General features: G+C 31.1%; 1 protein-coding gene across 1 annotated transcript in view; it reads left to right on the top strand.

Annotated features, from left to right (window-relative positions):
* The window catches only part of LOC149480133 (clavesin-2-like), a 26,783-nt gene extending 2,761 nt beyond the window's left edge, over window positions 1-24,022 (top strand). Inside the window, exons 2-6 of the mRNA XM_089707285.1 lie at window positions 12,996-13,166; window positions 15,052-15,146; window positions 20,988-21,132; window positions 21,921-22,114; window positions 22,588-24,022. Coding sequence (XP_089563411.1) covers window positions 13,016-13,166; window positions 15,052-15,146; window positions 20,988-21,132; window positions 21,921-22,114; window positions 22,588-22,887 — 885 coding nt within the window. The 5' untranslated portion in view covers window positions 12,996-13,015 and the 3' untranslated portion in view covers window positions 22,888-24,022. The remainder of the gene's footprint in view (window positions 1-12,995; window positions 13,167-15,051; window positions 15,147-20,987; window positions 21,133-21,920; window positions 22,115-22,587) is intronic.

Below are 24,022 nucleotides of genomic sequence, written 5' to 3'. Positions count from 1 at the left end.
AACATGTATAAAACAAAGTCGCTGTGTCCCTATGTCCCTATGTATGCTTAAATCTTTAAAACAACGCAACGGATTTTGATGCGGTTTTTTTAAATAGATAGAGTAATTCAAGAGGAAGGTTTTAGTATACAATTTATTAGGTTTTAGACAAAACGGGCGAAGCCGCGGGCGGTAAGCTAGTTAACTATATTCTAAGGTTATATCTCTATGAATAATGTAACTACTAAAAAATAATTTATATGCATAATGGCGCTATACTGTTTCTCCATACTTCCATAATACATTATATTAAATGACCTTTGTATCAAAAACGGACTCACATTGACTGTTATCTAGTTTAATAAGTACCTACGTGTAGATAAGTACTTGAACAGAATCATGCATGGATCATGATTTTGTAAATTATATCGTATTCTATATCAGAATAGAGTCGAGTTTAAAACGATCAGAGATGATTAAAATTAAGTGATTTTGTTATTAGCATTTAATTGATCCAGTTTTTGTTATTAATTTGTATGTACCTACTATATTTTATACTAACTTAATTCTTGTGGTATCAAGTGGAAATTTATTATGGGTAAAAAGATCTAACGAAATTAATTAACGTGAGGTTTACAAAATGTTGGTACCTATATAATAGACTACAAGCCCGCATAGGACAAAAATATGGGTCAAATGAACCACCATGGGACATATCTAGAACGATAGCAGAGCAAAAAATAATAAGATTCATCACTATGCCGTCACTTGTAAGCTGTCCAACTGAGTGCAGATGAGAATTGAAAAGTACAGGTAGACTCGGTAAATTTTGGTCATATATTTTTGTACGGCATTCTTAACCATCGATAGATCCATTAAAAATAATAAGAAACCGCTCAGTGCCGTACAAAAATGTGGGTCCACCAAGTCGGAATTTTTATTTAATTTCCGAGAGTTACCGGGGGTAAATTTGGTCATTTGACCATGTACGGCATCTGTGTCATACTATTGCTATACTGCTTTTAATCCATTATTCCGCAACGCCGTACAAAAATCATGGGGACAAGGGGAAAAAATCGAGAGATGCAATCCCCTCTCTTTCCCCACTCCAGGGGGTCATTTGACTAAGTACGGCTTCGGTTCCAAAACATTATCTAGCACTCAAAAGTACTATTAAAAGCAATGCCGTCAAAAAATAATTGTTCTTTTAAATGTATACCAATAATCATCTTAATTTCATCGAATTCTTGATATAAAGAGCTGTAAGGTCATTTGACCCTGTACGGGAACTTTTTTTTTAACATGATATTGTAAAATTCAATTGTTGTATAGTATTGCCGTTCAAAAGAAACCGTTCTAAAAAAAGTTATAGAGAAATGCAAAACCAGAAATTTTGTTAAAGTTTAAACATCGTAGATTAATGAAATATAATAGTTTTCTACACTTTATCCGTTGTTTTAAATAGTATTAACATAGATAAATTAGGAAAAAACGATGCCGTACATTTTTGTGCAGACCACATCTTTTAGGCTGATGAAAGCGACGAAAGCTACAATTTTAAGAGTGCTTTATGGCCATTTGATACAGTACGGCATTAACATATTTTTACCCAACTACGGCAAAGTAAAAGGAGGGTTATGGTTGTTTACAGGTCATGTATGTATGTTCATCTATTCCCTCGTAACTTCTAAACTACTTATCAGAATTCGACAAATGACATATCATTAGAGGCGTCTGAATTGTTCACTGGATAACCAACGACCAGCTAGCTAAAGGCTATATGGGGTTTCACAAAATCTAATGTGGCGCCCTCTAGCGGACAAAACATACAGAGTAAAAAAATAAAGTTAAGATAAATATGCAGTGTTTGGTATCATTTGAAAGCGCTTTACTTGTACATTTTGAATATGTATATATTACTTGCATTTGCTTGTGACTTTACCTGTATTCATGGACTGATTGCATATAATTCACATCTTTTCGTTGATAGCTTTTTTATTAGTTCATCAATATAACGGAGTCCATTCCACCTGACTCCGACTTTCCAAGGTGATAATTAACCACCTCGAGCTTCTTAATATTAATGTATATTTATATTTTATTATAAAAATATAAAGCAAATATTTCGTTATATGGATTTTTTTCTTTTTCAGATTTTTCCCCTTTGAACCAACGAAAATGTACGGCACATGAAAAAATATTATCTATGCATAAAATACTTTAAAAATAAATTTATTTCGTGTTGTGTCAAATGACCCCCTGGAGTGGGGAAAGAGAGGGGATTACAACTCTCGATTTTTTCCCCTTGTCCCCATGATTTTTGTACAGCGTTGCGGAATAATGGATTAAAAGCAGTATAGCAATAGTATGACACAGATGCCGTACATGGTCAAATGACCAAATTTACCCCCGGTAACTCTCGGAAATTAAATAAAAATTCCGACTTGGTGGACCCACATTTTTGTACGGCACTGAGCGGTTTCTTATTATTTTTAATGGATCTATCGATGGTTAAGAATGCCGTACAAAAATATATGACCAAAATTTACCGAGTCTACCTGTACTTTTCAATTCTCATCTGCACTCAGTTGGACAGCTTACAAGTGACGGCATAGTGATGAATCTTATTATTTTTTGCTCTGCTATCGTTCTAGATATGTCCCATGGTGGTTCATTTGACCCATATTTTTGTCCTATGCGGGCTTGTAGTCTATAATACATATTATGTATTATCGTTTTTTGACCTACTAATTTCTATTTCTAACACTAAGTTCTAATCTAACATAACTATTAGGTCCACGTTTTATTGTTTATATTTTTATTTATCTTATTTTGTTGTTTATTTATTTTATTTTATTGAGACTTTCCAAAATGTTATCTTATAGGTAATGCTAAATCATAACGTTCATTAAATGATGTCAATGGGCAAATATTTTATACTAGCTATGCTCCGCGGTTTTACCCGCAGCGCTCAGCTATTGGTCAGCACTCTTAGCGAGATGATATAATATAGCCTATGCCCTATAGCCTTCCTCAATAAATGGGCTATCACCGAAATAATTTTTCAAATCGGACCAGTATAGTTCCTGAGATTAGCGCGTTCAAACAAACAAACAAACTCTTCAGCTTTATAATATTAGTAAGTATAGATATTCTTCAAATAGGTATGTTTTTACTTTTTACGATTTCTTTACGTCAACAACGGTATTTTGATTTGGGTTTTTAATATCGTTACTCGAGGCTTAGTAAAAATTATAACGGGTCTGGTGAAGATTTATAAAAACATATTGATTTATAGAACAAAAACATGAATATATTTTGAGATAATATGTACGTCATTTTTATATATCAACAAAACAATGTTTTTGTAGCTAGATGGAAACAATTTAAAGAATCGTAAATTTTAATTTCAATTAGTGACAGAGCCATTCACATCTTTGTGAGATTTACTTCAATACTAAGAAAATAAAGAACTAGTTACTATAATGTTATGGGTTTTATTATTTTAAAAGGCCTCAACTAGTTGTTATGTCATAAATAAAGATCAGTATAATAATTAATAAGTTGACTGACCGGTTGGCCAGAGGTCGTGGGTTCGATTCCCACCCGGGGCAAATATTTGTGTGATGAACATAGATATTTGCTCTGTGTCTGGATGTTAATTATCTTTATAAGTATTTATTTAAAAATTATATATGTATGTTTATCAGCCATCTGGTTTCCATAACACAAGCGAAAGCTTAGTATGGGATCGGATTGTGCCGTGTGTGAAAATTGTCCTGAAATATTTATATTTATTTATAAATATTTATATGCGTTTAATGATAAATATGAAGTAAAATGAGGACCTATACACACCTATATTTAATTATATGTTGTCATTAGCCATTTCATATTAGACAACTTGAATTATTTTAATTTTACACTTTAATTGACTTTCAAGTGTTAAATTACGCTTTTACTGAAATCTCCCAGTACCTACTTATTTTCCATGAATAGCCCATGAATGGCCAGCATTAGATGACATGTGTCAGCTGTCAAACTGATTACCCAAAAAAAAACAAATTGTCATCCATATTTTGAATCTGTTTCAATTAGAACCATAAATATCCGTTGACCGACCGGTTGTCCAACCTTGAACCGTGTTTAGATCGCTTTTTACTTTTCAAACCTTCACGGTTGGTTAGGCAGCTATGGCTGAGTATAGCTGGTATGTTGGTGTGGGTGCCAGGTTCGAGGCCAATATATCTTAATGGTATATCATACATAATATTATGTGTATAGGTAGGTATCGATCATCAATAATGTTAGTTACAAAAAATTGGATATTCAAAGTACCTAAATTGGAATGTAAATTTCTGTGAAGAATACTTACGGTCGCAGCTTTTCAGATGTAGGTTTCATCAGCTCCCAAATAAACGATCTCAATAATTCATGGTTATTAACTTATTAGAGAGAAGTAATTTTTACATTATATTTGTAGAGAAGTAATAACTTCAAGCATATTTAGATTTGAGATCTCAAACTTTAGTAGGTTCATTTTAATTTGGTTCTCATGATGACATGTTTTACTGTTGTCTATGTTGGGGTTTGTTCGATTTTTTTAAAACTATATTTATGGATTGCCTTTTTTAAATAATGAGCCACTTATTTACGTATCTAACTAGCATTTAGGATCATGTAATAAATATTTAAATTATGTTCTATTTGACCGTAAGCAGATAACCTTCACTGCTTAGTTATATAACGAGTAGAAATACAGGTTCCCTTTTAGGGCCTGAAGTGTATGGCAAAGAATAATAATTAGGTGTGGAAGGTTCGAGAAAAAATCATTATAATATTACTAGCTGATACCCGTGACTCCGTATTTAAAAGGTGGAATAATTATGGGTAATAACTAAAAATTCCTTTGTTTTCAAAATAAATCATGCTCATCAGTGTAGCCATTTAGGAGTTTAGCCGAAATAACAGATAAAGTTTTCACTTCTTTGGTAGAGCAAAAAATTGTGAAAGTAGATTAATGAGATTGCCATGTGCACAATTTATTTTGAATGATAGGTTTTCTGTTTATCATTTTCAAAAATTTCTGAAACTTAAGGAAAAAGCAGAAAATCTGATACAATATATACCTAGAACTAAATACTAAAAAAACAGTAGGTAACAGGATATAGGTACTTACAAAAAAATTAAAAATAAAAGATAGATAGGTTAGGTACCTACAAGTAACAAGAATTTTTCTTTTATTTTAACATAATAAATAAAAAATAATAAATAAAAAAGCCTTTTATTTCCACACACTTTGGATAGTTTTACAATATTAATTTGTGTTAGTTACAATTTGCAAAAAAAAAAATTTAAAAATTTAAATTTAAATTTGACAGTTATACAAATACAAATTGTGTTAGTAATGTGTTATTAATTGTTGTGTTGGATCCCACATTGGGTGAAGGCCTCCTCCATCTTCCTCCACTTATGCTGGTCTTTACCGCAGGAAGCCCAGTCCTTCCCAGCTATATCGACAATGTCATTAATGTCAAATAATATGATGATATTTTAACATAAAACCTTTTTATTCCGGGAAACCCTCAAGTGTTACTCTTTTGACTACGTAAAACGTAAATCTTTATAAAAACTTCTGAGATCATCACCATTGTTAAATTACAATTTACATGTATGATTGAAAACGTGACTCAAAACTCAACACTAGTCTAAAAAATATATTGTATCTATTTTAGACGTGGAAAACATAAAAGAAAACCTGCTCGGTAATAAATTAATTACACTTTACCAACAAAAAGCTTTTTATTATACAAAAAATATTTAATTATTCTTGTGAATATTTAATCTCCTCATTTTATTTAATTAATGAATTATTTCCATTTTATTTCAAATAAAAAATGTTAATGTATTATTTTATTACTCTGCGAAGCATAATTATTTTATTATATTATTATTTATTAGGCTTTTTCTATTATTTATACGTCATCCGTACAAGAGTCCCATGAGTTAACTGTGCCCAGCAGTTTTACTCGCATTGCTCCGCTCCTACTGGTCTTAAATATTCTTATATTATAGCCTTTCTTTTTTTTGCCCTTCCTCGATAAATGGTCTATCTAACAGTGAAATAATTTTTAAAATCGGGCCCGTGTTTCCTGAAATTAGCGTGATCAAAAATCAAACAGACTCATCAGATTTATAATATAAGAAAATATGGAAATTTTTAAATTATTATATTTTTAACAACATTTACTATATTGCAGTGTTTATTTTCTTTAAATTTCTTCCGTACGAGGAAGTTCCATGACCTTTCTTTTTGACTCTTGACTCTTGAACAATGACAGTACTGAGAGGTGAAGGTGATTGAAATTCTTTTTTTTGCCCTTTTCTGTTGAACATGACTTCACGTAATTATCCTTAAGTATTTTAGTAACAAGATTTTCCATTACCTTGAGTCCTTGCTCCATGTATGTAGGTATTCGACTAATGACTATTTAAATACTATTAAAAAAATACAAAAAAAAAAACATACAGAAAAAAATATAAAATTGAAACTGGGAAAGGTTATTTTGTGAAATCATATTATATGATATTTTTATGTGAGATTTTATATGATTAATTAAACAATAGGTACCAAATTTTGACCGCCTCCTTGGTACAGTGGTTCACGCATGAGCGTAGAACCGAGGGGTCCTGGGTTCGATTACCGGTGGAGACAAAGAAAAAAAATGTCTCGGTCTGGCAGGACACAGAAGGCTGATCACCTACTTGTCCCTAAAAGAAAATCGATCAGTGAAACAGAAGTATATGCATAATGCATCTGCCCCTTACCCCACTTGGGGACACGGGACTTCACTTTTACCAAATTTTGAGATCAATCGAACGACGGAAAAGTGAATCGAAATCTAATATAATAAAACCACGTTCTTGTAATATAGTTCAAAGTTTTATTAACAAAGTGCTATGGTAAATAATGAAGTCATGATTTCTCAGTATTTTATATTATTCGCTATATTGTGTGAACTGTGAAGTCTATTTGAAGATATAAATGTTTGAGTATGTGTCAATAGTATTTTGAACATAGGCGTAATATTTTGAATCCAACATACAAGTCACAAGTTACATATTGATTTATATATAAATATCGTGTCACAATGTTTGTCCTCAATGGACTCCTAAACCACTTAACCGATTATAATAAAATTCGCACACCATGTGCAGTTCGATCCAACTTGAGAGATAGGATAGTTTAAACATGTAGGTACCACGGGCGAAGCCGGGGCGGACCGCTAGTATTGTTTTAAAAAATTAGTTTGTTAATATTCTGTATTCATGGACTTTGTATGTGTGTATAAACTATTATTATATTATTATTTTATTGTTCCTGTTATGGTGACCTTGTAGGTTGTGTAGGTTTTTTTACTAGAAGCTGAAAATAAATATTAATGGTCTTTGTAATATAATAACTAATGTTTTAATAATATAGAGTATCTCTTTTAAGAATCACAGTTTTAATTATGTAGTGTATTCCTATCAACATAATTACTTAATATTTACTAGCTTTCCGCCCGCGGCTTCGCCCGCGTTTTCAAAGAAAAACCCGCATAGTTCCCGTTCCCGTGGGATTTACGGGATAAAACCTAGGGATTTCCTATGTGTTAATCCAAGTTACCCTCTATATGTGTGCTAAATTTCATTGTAATCGGTTCAGTAGTATTTGCTTGAAAGAGTAACACACATCCATATATCCATACTTACAAACTTTCGCCTTTATAATAGTAGTAGCACAGACTTATAATAGGTAATATACTACGGTAGTAGGATTATTTTTCTAATCTAGTTTAGTTGACTGAACGGAAAGGTTACAATTCTTTCTTCTTGCGTAATAACCGGCGAATTACAAATAAGTAGTCACTTTTATTATTATTTTTGAAAAAAATTCTTCTGCAATAAAAATGGTCCACGTGTTGCTCTCTTTCTTTTTAGGTGATTTTTCACATTTTTTTAAATGGCGAATAACTTTTTATATAGAGTACCTAGATCTGACAGGTAAATTTTATTGACCACTAATATCAACGTTATTGCCCTTGGCCTTTTAGAGGTGGATTCAAATGTTTAAAGTTACGACTTATAAATAACTTATAAATATCAACAAGGTATGCTTTATTCGATAAAAACAAGTTCTGGTCATTGAGGTACTATGTAGGTACTACATGTTCTGGTGGAATTTTTTGTGCGATTGAACCGACCGATATGTTTATTTTTAGTCGTTATTTTGGATGAATCGTATAGTTATACCTACTATAGCTGTGCCCCGCGGTTGGTCTTAGCGTGATTATAGATTTAATATAGCCTATCTTTCCTAGATAAGAAGCCTATCTAACACCAAAAAAATTTCAAATCGGACTAGTAGTTCCTGAGATTAGCGCGTTCAAACAAACAAAAAAAAAACAAATTCTTCAGCTTTAATATTCATATAGATATATATGTGACTTTGAATGTCCGATATTTGTGAATGTTAAGATATACCGGTATATGTGGATTGTGGACATTCACCAATTTTGCTAGTGTTACTCCGAAAGTGTTCATCATTTGAACCTAAAATGGCTTCTTAGTTGAAATCATGCTTATGAAAAAAGTTAAGGTAGGTAAATGTTTTTGAGTAAAAAAATGAGGTTGCATATAATAATCTCATTTTGCATATTTAAAGTTTAAAATATACTAATATTAAGAAGCTTGTTTGTTGGTTCGTTGAACACGCTTGTAGGAACTACGGTTCCGATTTGACAAATTCTGTCAGTGCTAGGACTATTTCTATTTCAACACGCTAAGGCCCACAGTATTACCATTATTTCCTACAGTAAGGAATCGCCTTTGATGTCGCGCGATGCCGCCGCCAGCGTAGGTAATGACGCTGCCACACGAAAATACGCTAGGGTTGCAACAAATGGGAAATAAAACAATTGTGATTATTAATATTATGATGAAATCTTTATTCATATGTACATTCAAAATAATTGCGATTATTAAATCTGATGTAATTATTTGTTCATAAATATAATTACAGATATTGCACTGCTAAATATTATTTACGTGGACACTTTATTTTTGGATGTTCTTAATTGTATATTATAACATTTAACTAAGTAATGCATTGGGATGTACAATCTGATTAGAAAATAATGAGGACAACATATTATATACATAGCTTTGATTTTAATTCAACAGATACAATTAATACAATCTTTCTGAAATATTGTTTCCTTCTGGGATTTCAATGTAGATTTACATCCGTAAACCGAACAGTTTGTGCGCGCCATAATAGAATATGTAAGTACCTATGTATAATAAAATTATTACACAAAAAATACGACTGCGTCATCCTTTCGCGCTAGGTAAAGCAAACTAAGCGTGTTTGCTTTACGCGGCCCGCGTCGCCCGACCCCCGCCAGTTCCCCTCCGTTTCTCTGCACAAGTACATTCGTCGCACTACTGTAGGAAATAATGGTAATACTGTGCTAAGGCCAATGAGCTGAGCAATGCGAGTAAAACCGCGGGGCACAGCTAAAACATAAATTAATAATAAAATAATATTATTTAAATGGCAGTTTTATGCATCTTTTTATTGTTTTATTGCAATTTTTTATTAATGAACGTCTTAACACTAGATTCTTGTCTCTTCGCTAGAAGGTTAGCACCTTGAACCTTCGTATAGTTGCGTTTGCCTGTAAATTATATTGTTTATGCTGTGATAATCTAGTAATAAGTGTCTACTTAAAATTATAAGAGTTATTGTTGGGTACTCAGCAGCTTTATTCTACGATAGTTTCATATACAATAATTATTATAAAAAAAAGAAGAATTAAGAAGAATACAGATGTTTCCAAGTATTGCTTTTACTAGATTAAAGTTCTTATGTTAGTGTGAAATTTATAGATTATTTTTTTGGACTTGGACGGTTTTTAATTAAGTATTTAAAATTAAAATTTAAAGGAAATTTGCGAACCTTAATTTTTACTCCCCTTTTCAGCATTCTACATGCATTTAAATATGTACAAGTAATAAATGAACCGTTACCACTTCGTTTTTATGTTTTGCTGCATTTTACCGCAAGAATATTTTTTTTCTTTAATACTGTATCGGAAATTTTATCAGTCTAAAACGTAAAATGATAAAAATATAGTTGTCTGGCTTGATCACGATGTTTATTTTCACCATATGAGCTGTGGTTATTTGTAATATTATTTCAAATCCCACTTTAAATAGGTACCTACTTACTTTACACTCATTGACCATGACCACGACTTTTTAAATTCCTAAACATATTAGTTACATTGAAGTTTTGAAGGCTATAGACATGAACCATTGCTCAAATCTCAAAGGTCGATGAAAATATAAATAACTAATGATAGGTTAAAAAGTAAAAACCTTCTGCTGGTATTTAAGAATTAGGGACATTGAACTCACTTGTTTTAAAAGTAATTCTACATGTTATTTAGAATTAAGTAGATACCTTTTGTAGACAGTAGAATTAATGTGTAATAAATACCGACTCTATTTTGTATTTATTCTGTTATAGTTTATGAAACTAAGCCTATGTATTAATTTACACTATAATCTATTTCCGCTCCAAACTTAATTTGCATGTATCAGTCGTATTTGAGTAAAAGATTTACATGTAAAGGTTTATTTAAATACTGTAACTACGGAACCAAAATAAAATTACTGACACGGACTTGTCCGGTTTATCGCCCGCTAAATTCGATGGCAAATCTACTTCTCTTTTTGCGCTAAAGTCCGTTGCAAATGTACCAAATAAACAGGGCCAGTTTATAAGCAATCAATATAAAACCTGTTTCTTTGTGTTTAGATCGAACGCTGCATTTGGTCAATGCCTCTGCGTCCTCGAACTTATTACACGCATGTACACTTAACTCCCGTTCGATACAAATTGACTACAAAGTAAATTAATTATTTATCTCGACTAGTTGTGTTAGACTAGTCACGAATTAACGTGTGGTCTCTGAGGTGATGTGAGCGTGCAGTTTTTTGTTTATTTTTCCAAGAAAGAGTACGACTCTACATAAAAGTGAACTCCCGTGTCCCCAAGTGGGCTAAGGAGCAGGTGGGGCAGATGCATTATGAATACATCTGTTTCACTGATCGATTTTCTCTAGGGACAAGTAGGTGATCAGACGACTCTGCATACTTATTAATAAAAATTTGCATACTGCTGTAATATTAAGAAAAGTCTACTCATTTCATTGATTTAAATAGATATACCTAACTAAACCATCCTTCTATAAGTTTTAAAATATTATGTACAATGTAGTTATATTATGTAAAATGTAAGATCTATAATCCAAAACTTCTTCAAGACGCGGACGTCAGCGAATTAAAAAAACGATTACTTAGGTAACTACCTATTTCATAAAAATAATTAAACATCTTGCGTATTAACAACGAAATATGTACACTATTATTTTAGTCTATTTATTTAAATGCTTTAACTATAATTTCAGAGAGTCCACTTAACACAATGAGGAGCTTAATTAAATATTACAACTTTTATCCGATCGTTGAAACTTAATCTGACCCTCGTGTTGTTTAAACTGAGAGTGGAAACGTACCAAATGAATTAAATGGCAAATTGGGATTTGTCAGATTTTGTCCGAAATTGTAGCAAATAAAGTAATATATTTAGAATGTTTGGGTCATTGATTGACGACGCACAAAACCAACCCACAATTCGCCAATTAGGTGAATTGATGCCAAACGTAATGTCGTATTTTGTCTTAGTACAAAAATATAATACGCAGTTAGCAGCAGCTAGGTCGGTAGGTGTTAGAAGAGGTTATTCATGGATTACTGTAATCAAGTAACAACGAACAAAGCTAGCCATAATAAGTATTATTATTTAATACTAGCTGTTCTTCCGCTACTGATTTCAATTGAAGTCGTTCTATGCACCTCTGCACAATGGACAGCGTTGGCCAAACAAATGATCGTAGATGTTTGCCGCCAATACGGAGATTATGAATAAACATCTAGACGGCCGATAGACATTTAGGTCTTCTACACTATCGCGATTGGCTCTACTCGCCAAAAGCTGTCCATTGTGAAGAGAGCCCATAATGTCCCGTGTAGGCTAATAAGTGCTAATAACCTACTCCGTAAAGAAACTCGATCAGTGAAACAGATGGATAATGCATCAGCCGCATAAGGAGACGCGGGGATACACTCACGACACTTACACATTGGAACAACGTATTTGTGCCAAAAAGATCCACGGTTTAACTCTAATATTTTCGCTCTTTTGTTGTTCATTTATCTTTATATATTCAGAACGTGACTTGGCCCGCATGGCAACCGGATAAGAAATAGCCTGTAATATGTACCTATATAATATAGGCTATTTATTATATATATAGGGTCTAAAAGTAAAGCTCTTTTTATAAAATCCGCGTAATTAAGCTTACGAATTAATGATTTCAAGAATGTTTGTAACTACAATCCTATTTTTCTGATAATAATAGATGAAAAATGAATTATTGCAAACTGCAATAAAATACTATAATTCACTAGACTTTGCATCAGTAATGACTGTTTTGAATTTAAAATTCTTTCAAAAGATAAATGCATTAATTATTGTGAATTAAAATGTGATAACATCGTCAAATTTTACGGTTGAAACATTGCCGGTATAATTCGAATAATTTAATATGAACTTTTATTGTGAAATGTAAAAATTAAGTGTCTTTTGAAACGATTGTTAAATTATATCTGCATAACTCTAGTATTTTAGTCTATTTTTCCTTAATAATTTACGCTTCATGAAACTAAAATTAACAAATATGCAAATTAATTTTGATTTAAACATCTACCTACTGAATTTTACACGCTTTTGATCTAGATACTAAATTTCCATATTTTTTCGTATTAAAATATAATCCTATTTTTAAGTGAAATAAAATTATTATTTAATTAAATAAGCCAACAAAAAATGTATTTTGTTACAGGTTCTGAATACTAGGACTCTATGATGTACGAGTGCTTTCTTGAAATAGCCTTCGAGGCGGAGTTGAATACAAAAGAGGACCCCGAGTTGTTGGACATTGCTCCAAAAATATGTAACGAGAATGCAAGTACCAGGGGAACAGCCATCACGGAGTTAAGGAAAATGATATTTGGTGAGTAAGGGCCTTTTTATGCAACATAAAGATAACACGTGACCTCTGTTCCCTCTTTAGGGCAAAATCATGGCTCTTGTTTTTAGTATGAATTTTATGATTTGAGGAATTTCAATCAGCAAAATGAATTTAAAGTATTGCGGCTTATTAAATGGAGGGAAAGCACCATATTTAATAATAGACAAAACATTAAGAAAAACTACCTATACACTCAACTATCGTATCCTTAGGAACTATATATATCTACGTATAAAACAATCCGATACTTAAAATATTTTTAATCCAAATAATCTTGTTATTTTAGATCAAGGAGATCAACATGCTTTTAAACTATCGATATAAGTAATTCGGCTAGATTTCATCATGACCAAATACTTATTTTAATTCAGATGAGTGTTTAAAAGTAACACCAACGGTAATTTTCGTGCATCATTCAATTTTAAATAAAAACACATTCACACACATTTAAGGAATATGACTGACTCATTATATTTATTACAAAAACTGTTTTAAAAGCACAAAGATTTGAATAGGAAGTCGCACGCCACAATCTATTTCATTGAAGGAACAATATTTCAATATAACAATACAATCTGTGCGAATATCTCGCAGGCGTCAGACATAGGTAATAAGGTCTGCTTTTATACAAGACTAGCTGTTAAGCGCGACTTGGTCCGCGTGGTCAAAGAACATGAAAATGGCGATTAAATGTTTCACTGCGGTATAAAAAATTATTTCTAATAATTATGGAAATCTCGACTTACAAATTAGATTATACCGTAGTCCGTAATATTACGTGAAAGATAAAAGAGCTAAGCGAGCTAAAAAGAAACCTACTTTTGCATTATTTTATAATAATATGAGGTAGTAAGAACTAGTCGAATCTTCCGGCTCCGTCCAGTTAAACCCAGAATAAAAAAAAGTAACCCGCAGTAATTACTAGTAAATTCATACGGTTTCTTAAGTAGGTGCACCAAAGTCCAAAACACCTAGAAACGAACAACGAACAACATTGTGATTTTCAAACGGTACATACATAGTTGTCATTGTTTAAAATGTGTATTTTTGTGAACCTTAACGGTACAAAAATATTAGTTTTCTTGTGATTTTTATGTTTGAATATTAGTCGTAGGTATTAAGCATTGTTTTATGATTGTGTTCTATATCACTGCAAAACATTCGCATAGAAAATTGTTATAATTAATACCTACTCTTATTATTTTTATAGTTAGTCTTAGTCTAATTATATGCTTCTTTTGTAATAGGTATGTACTGGCAAGATTGTGTTATTTGCATAATATAATCATGTCGCTCGAGATGCAAATTAATTGGTCTGGTCTTTAAGAAAATATTAATTTATCACAGGAAATATATAAAATAAATTAATGATCCATCATAATAGTATTATGTGTGTATGTATGTAGGTAATCTACAAGTACATAGTTACAAAAACACAGTATTTGATAAACACTTAAAATATATCTCAATCATATGGACTACCATTTTTTTTTCAAAGTTAAAAAATACTCATGACAAAATCATGCTCATCAAATAACAATAGAATTTAAGTTTGAATTTAATAACCAAAACACACTTAATTGTTCAATTTACACCGGCGCAAAATTGTTATACATATTATTAACGCAGTTCAACACTAATGAAGGTAAATGATTCATACTAAAACATAACAACGGAAAACTGAATATTGTATTTCAAATTAGAAGAACGAAACATGTAACTATCAAAAACACCATTCCAGTAGTACCCGTTAAATATATTTTCTATTTCTTCTAGAACATTCTAGAAATAATGTTAACAATTTCCAGTAGTTCCCGTTACGTTTTTTTCCTTCTAGAACATTCTAGAATAATATTTTTTTTTTCAGATCGAGGTGAATGTGAACCAATCCGCACTGACGATGCATTTTTGCTGCGCTTCCTTCGAGCTAAAAATTTCATTGTACCAAGAGCACATAAACTTGTAAGCAGATGTTAATTTATGGAATGCATTTTTATAAGTCTAGACACTTGAGTCAATGCTTTTAAAGGCTATTGATATTCGATAAAAACACAATACCGCTCATTTTGCTCTATAAATAGATTTGCGATGAAGATTATTTTAATATTCTTTAAAAATGGATATAAATAAACGGTTGCATTTAGATAGAACCTTCGACAATTTTGGGATAGAAATAGTATTAAGTCCATGTCCAACACGTTAGGGAACCAAATTTATATCATAAAGGTTCCCAGACCTAGAGCTTATTAACGTTTTTAAAAATAAATAAACAATGGCAGTAGTAGCAGCATTTTTAAGTAAGGAGTCATACAATAGTTAACACGTATTATATACCCTCGTCTATTTCGGATCATTCTATTTCATAGGTAGTCTTCATTTCTCTGCTTCATACAGTACCGTACTATCGTCTCTATCTATATACTAACTATAACATAACTAAGCCACTAATATTAAATAAAGAATGTGACGGTACCGACAAAAATAAAATTACCAATTGTCAACAAACCATAACAGATGTCAGCACAAAGGTAATAAAACATAAAATTATAATTATGGGTGATGAACGCGTTAGAAATTTGTCTATAAGTATGCTGGAAAAACGGAAAAATAAGTGGAACGACTGTTATGAAATATTTGGCTTGACAAAACCGCATGCTTCTTCAAGTGAAATATTAAACAGCTGTGAAAGTTTGATACAATCTATAAATAATGAAGACATATTAATATTGGGCTTAGGTTCCAATGACAAAAATCCATATACTCTAATATCAAATTTACTAGAATTATTGGGAAAATTAAAAAATAATAAAATATTTATATTAAATGTAAAATATAACCGTTACTTGAATGAGAAATTTCTTAATACAAAAATGAAACTTTTTTTAAGAGGACATACAAATTGTACATATATTGATATTGATGAAGATTATACATTTTATAATTCCAGACTTAATTATATTGAAAATTTAACAAATAGATTAAATATAGAAATTGACAGCTTAGAATATGCAAATACATTTTTAAATCCCAAAAATATTAAAAAAAGGCTTGCTTCTTCAAAAAAATGCAATATATTCCAAAATAATCAAAACAATTCCTATCCAGTAAAAAAAGGCACTATTCCCTATTATTTTAAGAGGTCAAAAAATGTTTTACATACTCTAAAACCGAACCAGTTAAATGAGGACATACCAAATAGTAATTTAACATTGAAAAATAAAAATACTCCATCAAATTCAAAATTTTTTCGTATCTAAAACACAATTTTTGACAATTTTACATCAAAATATAGCTGGAGCTATTAATAAGTCAGAAGAACTGTATTTGGCAATATCACAACTAGATAAATCACACAACATTGACATCATATGTTTATGTGAAACGTTTATTAAAAAGGGAAATGAACAGTTACTTAAATTACCAGGATATAAGTTAATATCATCATTTTCTCGTAAACAAAGAAGAGGTGGAACATGTATTTTGGTTAAGCACGACATTCCATGCACCAATCTAGACTTTATAAGGGATTATGGTTGCAATTTATTTTTTGAATGTTGTGGTATAGAATTAAAGCACTTAAATACAGTGATAATTTGTATATATAGAATCCCTAGTCAAAACATAAATATTTTTATAAGAAACCTTCAGGATATATTACAAAGGATTGGACTTAAAAATAAAAAAATAATATTATGTGGAGATTGGAATATTGATATTCTTAAAAAGACTAAGTTTTCAGATGAACTAATTACTTTACTACAGAACTTTAATATTGAATGCTTAATAAAAACACCTACTAGGAAAAATGCATGCATAGACCAAATAGCAACAAATATAAAAAGAAATGTGAACACAGAAGTACTACACCTCGGTTTGTCAGACCATGAAACGGCACAGATATTAAAAGTTAGTATGATAAAGCGCAAAACAAATGTATCCTGGTTTGAAACAAAAAGAGACTACTGTAATGAGAATATTCGTAAATTTTGTGAATGTATGTCATCGTTAAGCTTCTCTGAAATACATGAATTTAATAACTTAAATGAATGCTTCAATGCTTTTTATGAGTTATTCAAACTGTTTTATGATCTTTGTTTTCCTATTATTAAGATAAAGAGAAGTACAGGAAAATCTAATCTTAACTGGATAACAAAAGGATTGAAGAAATGTTGTATACGAAAGCGACAACTTTATCTTAAAAATATATATACAAAAAAAATGTATACTCATAGTTGGAATCATTATGTGAAATATAAAAATATACTAAAAAGGTGCATTCTTAAATCAAAACAAATTCAAAGTGAAAAATTTATTAAATTGGCAAAAAATAAAAACAAAGCATTATGGCAAATGATATCTAATAATATTAATGACGAAACCAATATTACAGAAATTGAAGAGATTGTAGTTAATAATAAAATATACGACTCAATGAATGAAATTTGCGAACAGTTTAATAATTTTTTTATTGACATCACAAATCAAACAAAATTTAATTTGGATGTAAATGCCATAAAAAAGACTTTGACTACAGAAAGTTGCAATACTATTTTCTTAACACCTACAAACAGTAACGAAATTTGTAAAATAATAAAATCACTTAATAACACTAATTCAGTAGGAACAGATGGAATAAGTACAAAAATATTAAAATCATGCAGTGACCATATTTGCGAACCGTTGTCTTTTCTTGTAAATTTATCGATGGAACAGGGAACTTTTCCACACGCGCTGAAAACATCAGTGATAAAACCATTATTTAAAAAAGACGATCCGAAAGATATTAAGAATTACAGACCTATAGCGTTAATACCAGTGATATCTAAAATATTTGAAAAAGTAATCTTAGAAAGAATTAGAAATTATATTGATAGAAACAAGATCTTATGTAAAGAACAGTTTGGATTTAGGAAAAATAGTTCCACTTCATTAGCATGCTTTGATATGGTGAAAGAAATAATTCAAGCCTTCATCGAAAAAAAACCCGTAAGCGCTATATTTCTAGATATGAGCAAGGCATTTGATTTTGTAGACCATGAATTACTCTTGCTTAAGTTAGATAAATATGGTATAAGAGGAATTGCCAAAGAATGGATTGCTAGTTATTTAAAGGATAGAGATCAGTTTGTGGAAATACAAAAAATAGTAAATCAATCAAGAAACGTATATAGATCAGTAAAAAAAATTAATAGATCAGGTGTACCACAAGGAAGTGTGCTCGGCCCGTTTTTATTTCTCTTGTATATTAATGACCTACCGAAATCAGTGAAACACAAATCAGTTTTATTCGCAGACGACACTACCCTAATTGTTAAATGTACTGAAAAGGAAACGTACGAGAGAGATATAAATGAAGCAGTTAAAAATATTGTAAAATGGTTAGAAGACAACAATCTTAAAATTAACTTATTAAAAACAAAAATAATTCAATTTTATACAAAAAATTGCTCCAAAATAAACCTAAATATAAAGTGTGATAACCAAGTAATAGAACAAGTAGATCATCATAAATTCTTGGGTGTTTTGTTGGATGAAGGTCTAAAATGGAACAAACATATTGATTACGTTTGTGACAGAATTAATCGTTTCGTTTACGTATTACGGCGTTTAAGAGATACTGTTTCTATGAATGCAGCAATAAATGCTTATCATGCCTACGTTTCCTCTGTACTTTCGTATGGAATCATTCTTTGGGGACAATCTTGTGATGTGCGGAAGGTATTTGTCTCACAAAAAAAATGTATAAGAGCTCTGTGCGGTTTGAACCAAAGAGACAGTTGTAGACCTCTGTTTAGTAAATTACGGATCCTTACTTTAACTTGCATGTACATAAGAGAAGTATGTTTATTTGTAAAATATCACCCGGAATACTTTAAGAAGAAAGGAGATGTAAATTCGCATATGTTGACAAGATACCAAAACAAATTACATTTCCCAACGTGTAGAATTAACAAAGCTAAAAACAGTGTAATATTTATGGCTATTAAAATATATAATAAAATACCGGACAATTTCAAGGAACTACCAGTAAACTTTTTCAAAAATAAACTGACGAACTGGTTGATGGTGAAACAATTTTATGACATTGAAGAATTTATGACTTTTAAGTAGTGTAAACTGAATTGTGTGTGATAAGTGTGTGATATAATCGTGTTAATCGTAGTGCGTTCGCGTAATTGTGAAAATTGAATTGTGTGTACATTTAAATAATTAGACTAATCAACTTTCTTTTTCAATATTTGCACACCCAATCAATGGGTAGAATGTATTAGCCACATAATATTGTAATTAAAAACATCTATAATTTGTAACTACATTCTTGCAAATAAATATAATTTGAATTTGAATTTGAATTTATATAATACACAAGAGGTCCGCCCCGGCTTCGCCCGTGGTACGTATTTCGCAATAAAAGGTAGCCTATGTCCTTTCTCGGGTATCAAAATATCTCCATACCAAATTTCATGCAAATTGGTTCAGTAGTTTAGGCGTGATTGAGTAACAGACAGACAGACAGAGTTACTTTCGCATTTATAATATTATATAGTATGGATTATTAGCAAGCGGTGAAACTAAACGAATCACTCACTTTGATTGATTACAAAATATACTTCATACAATAAATACATTTATTCCGAATGGCGACAACACTGTTTTTTTTTGTAGGTTTCAGTTTTATGTAATATGGATTGGGGAACAGGAAAGTTCCTCATAAAAAGAATCTAATCCGGAATAGAAAAATTCGCAATAATATTTTCTCAATAGGTGTGATCAATATTTAGGAAGATTTTTTTTGGTGTAAATATAAAAAAGAAGTATAAAATGCAAAAAATATGCACGATAATATATAACACAAAACAACATTCTTATGACTTAAGCAACAACCCGAATCTATATATAAAAAACTCAAAGGTGACTGATATTATAGTGATAATATCAATGCACAGCCCAAACCACTGGACGTATCAGGCTGAAATTTGGCATGCAGGTAGATGTCATAACGTAGGCGTCCCCTAAGAAAGGATTTTAGAAAATTCATCCCCTAAAGGGGTAAAATAGGGGATGAAAACTTATACCATGAAAATTTATCTTTTCCACGCAAGCGAAGCTGCGGGCAACAGCTAGTTATTAAATAAGTCTGCTTTTTTTCTCCTAGTTTTCTAACCAAATATTGTCATTGAAATTTTAAACTTGAACGCATATGTAGTTAATAAGTATTTATTGTATTTTTAAACATTTTTCATAAATGTTAATTTTTTTTTTTTTCATTTTGGAGACAGTTCCAGGCTACTGTAAGTAGTGTACTTAGTTTAACTCAGTTAATATTTTGAGCGTTAATATTATGTGACTTTAACCACAGATTAGAAACTAGCTTTAACTTTGTGACCACAATATGCATATTTTATCGTTTGAAACAGGATATTTTAAAAACACTAAATCATAATTAATCACAGTATTAAATAAAATATTAAAGAAGTGGTAAACAAGAGTTATTGTTAAGTATCTACAAAAGATCTCGACATTGACGCGGGTAGGTGCGAAAAACCACTATAATATAACGTCATATGAAATTGGAATATGAATTAAAAAAAGATTGCAAATAAAGATAATATTATTATGAATCTAAAATCTTTGCCGACAATACATTATATTTTTTTCTCATATGGTTCGTAATTAGTCTAATAACACAAGCCAAATAAGAATTAAGAAGTTCTGAAATATTTTATCTATTAGGTACTATTGGGTATCTATTAAGTATTTTTGGAACATTAGTTATCTTTAAAATTATGTTAATCCTTTCAGCTAGTCCGCTACTGCACATTCCGAGAGGAATACCCTCATCTTCACAAAGATGTGGACCTGTGGGGGCTGATGAAGGTCGGCGATGTTTTCGGTTGCTGTATACTGGACCGACCTGATATCGGGAGACTGTCTATCTTGAAGTTTGGTACGTTATTATTAATAGAGTGTGTTATTACTAATATTAATAGAGTTATTATTAATAGAGTGTGTAAACATATTTGACATTGACTCACAAGAACACAATCTATATATTATATAAAACTCAAAGGTGACTGATATAGTGATCTATCAACGCACAGCCCAAACCACTGGACGTATCGGGCTGAAATTTGGCATGCAGGTAGATGTTAGGACGTAGGCATCCGCTAAGAAAGGATTTCCCGAAATTCTTGCGGGAACGGGGAAAAACGGGGATGCACGTACAAAGTCGTGGGCGGGAGCTAGTTAATTAATAAGACCCTAATTTAACAAAATTAATTGCATATTTAAGTGTCGTTGTGGATGATTACAAAACTGCAGTTATATTCGGAAGGTCAATAGCTTTCTGTAAAGAGCAAATTATTGCAAAAAATATGCGTGTTTAATGACATTGCATAATATCTGCACTGTTATGTTAAATAAGAAATACATTATATCCACTGTTTATCATTGAGAGTGACCTTGAAAGAAAATTATAACAAGGAGTGAATGGGCATATTAGTACCTAGTTACCTTCTAATGGCTAGAACTGCCTTTATTAAAATCAAGGCAGACTTCTCGAGGTGTCAATTACTATAAGATATAACAATAACAATAAGAACGATACGGTTAAAATTGTAAAATAGCCAAATATACATAAATTTTCATCAATTACTAGTAATTATAAGTTATAACCCACTACGCATAAAAAGTCAAATGTCCCAAATAAAATAAATTTTAATCTATCACTTCCAGGTATGTGGGATCCTTCAGAATATCCTGTCGACGATTTGGTCAGAACTGGTCTAGTATTAGCAGAGATTGGTATCCGGCAGCCAAAGATGCAGGTCCTTGGAGGCACCGTGATCGTTGATCTGGTTGGGCTCAGCTTACGACAGGTGTCAGCGCTAACGCCGACCCTTGCGTACCAAATTGTGTCTATTCTGGGGGTAAATATACAATTTTCTCTTGGAAGGGTAGAATTGGTCCCAGACACAATAGATTTTCTATTGTGTCCGGGACCGATCGGGCCCATTTGGGCTCAATGGGTTAAATACCTTTAAAAATAGGTATTTATAGTAGTATATGCAGTTATTGACCTGTTTGTTTTGCTGGTTAAGTAGTATGAATTAACATGATAAACAAAAAATAAATAAAGAAAAGAAACTTTCAAGTTTCACTTGCATGTATCACTCATCGATAAATCTACCAAAAATCCACACATCGATTCCTTTAGGAAACCAGTCCGATAGATAAATATGATTTGAATGGTTAATCTTGTTAATTTATTAAATTTATAATATTAATGTTAAAGTTATTTAATAATAAACATCACTTGCTACAGGACACGCTCGATGAAACAGCGTATTTATTAGGTAAAACATCTTTGGGTAAAGCTTTAATGTTAGTCAATCTTTTTCAGGGCGCAGCGCCAACCCGCGTGAACTCCTGCCACATCATCAACTACAATTGGCTCCTCAACACCTTCTTCTACATATTCAAGAAGTTCATCCCGCAGCACGCCTGGGACAAGATTCACTTCCATGGCAGTGATTTAAAGTCCCTACAAAAACACATAGACCCTGAATGCCTTCCTACGCAATACGGTGGAACCTGTAGGAACTATGTTAATTGTACAAAATGGTTGAAAAAGATTAAGAAATACCGAGATGAGCAGTTCGATAGAGATATGAAGCAGCTAGGATATATTATCAAGGAATAGTAATACATCATAAATTATAATGGTATTATGTCAAGTCATTGTGATGTAGGTATTTAGTTTTGTAATAACTGTTCTTTGTAGAACCTATAAGTAGATCCAAGAAATGAATTATTGATGCAACTAGCTATTTTTTTATTTAATAAGGATCTACGATCTAGTCTTCTTAATTATTAAATAGGGAGATGTTAGGATCACAGGCTTTTGCCAGAAGGGTACATAGGTAAATAGGAAAAAATATGGAATATTTTTTTAAATAATGATTAACACTGCTGATAAAATTCTTATTAAATATAGATAAATTCTTATTAAATATAGTTTATACAGTAAACCCAGTGAACGTTCTGAAAAGATTTTTAATATTGAATTTAAGTTCGTTCGTTCGTTCTTGAGCTTAAAAAAAAGCTTATGATAAATTTAAGTACTGATGTGTTGATATTGATTAGGCACATATTTTGAACCTTTTTGTAAATAAATATTTGTTAAGACATCGCTAAAGTCAGCTTTGAAAGTAATATTTGGACTGAAAACAATATTTATTTATTTTCAACAATAATTAGGAAATTTGGTACATAAAAAAATTAGCAATACTTAGAATTAAGGGTGCTTATAAAAATTGCTCAACTTTTAGATGTATAGTTAATTAATTCAAATGTGGTTGTGTTTAATTATATACAGTACCTATCTATATTATGTTAGGTATTTTTATAAAATATTACTTATGTGTCGATTGCTTTTTATGTCGACCATTTTTGAACTGATGTTTATTTATTGGAATAAAAATGGTTAACATAAATAAATATAACAATTTTATAACGATGCGTATGGGTATCCTATGTGTGAACTGTGAAGGAAAACAAGCTAGGTATATTTCGCATTTTTAGTATTTTTTACCTGCATTCAATTTGATAAGATCAAACAATGTTTATTAAAATACTAAACTCTATATTTTAATATGAAACAATTGACCAAAGACAAATTGAATGTATCTAGGTACTTATTTATTTAATTTTAAACTAGTTTCTGGATACTGGGGTTTAATCTAGTCTTAAGTGTAAATTATGTCAAAACTAAATATTGTGGAACAATGTATGAATGTGATATTTTGAATATTTTTATAATAAAAAAGATTGTAATA

This window comes from Colias philodice, chromosome 19 (genome assembly GCF_061535455.1).
Source record: "Colias philodice isolate Cphi_HAF_F1 chromosome 19, ilColPhil1 Martin Lab GWU primary, whole genome shotgun sequence".
Taxonomy (NCBI): Eukaryota; Metazoa; Arthropoda; class Insecta; order Lepidoptera; family Pieridae; genus Colias; species Colias philodice.
The sequence above is the reverse complement of the archived record's forward strand: the minus strand, read 5'-3'. Positions and strand labels throughout refer to the sequence as shown.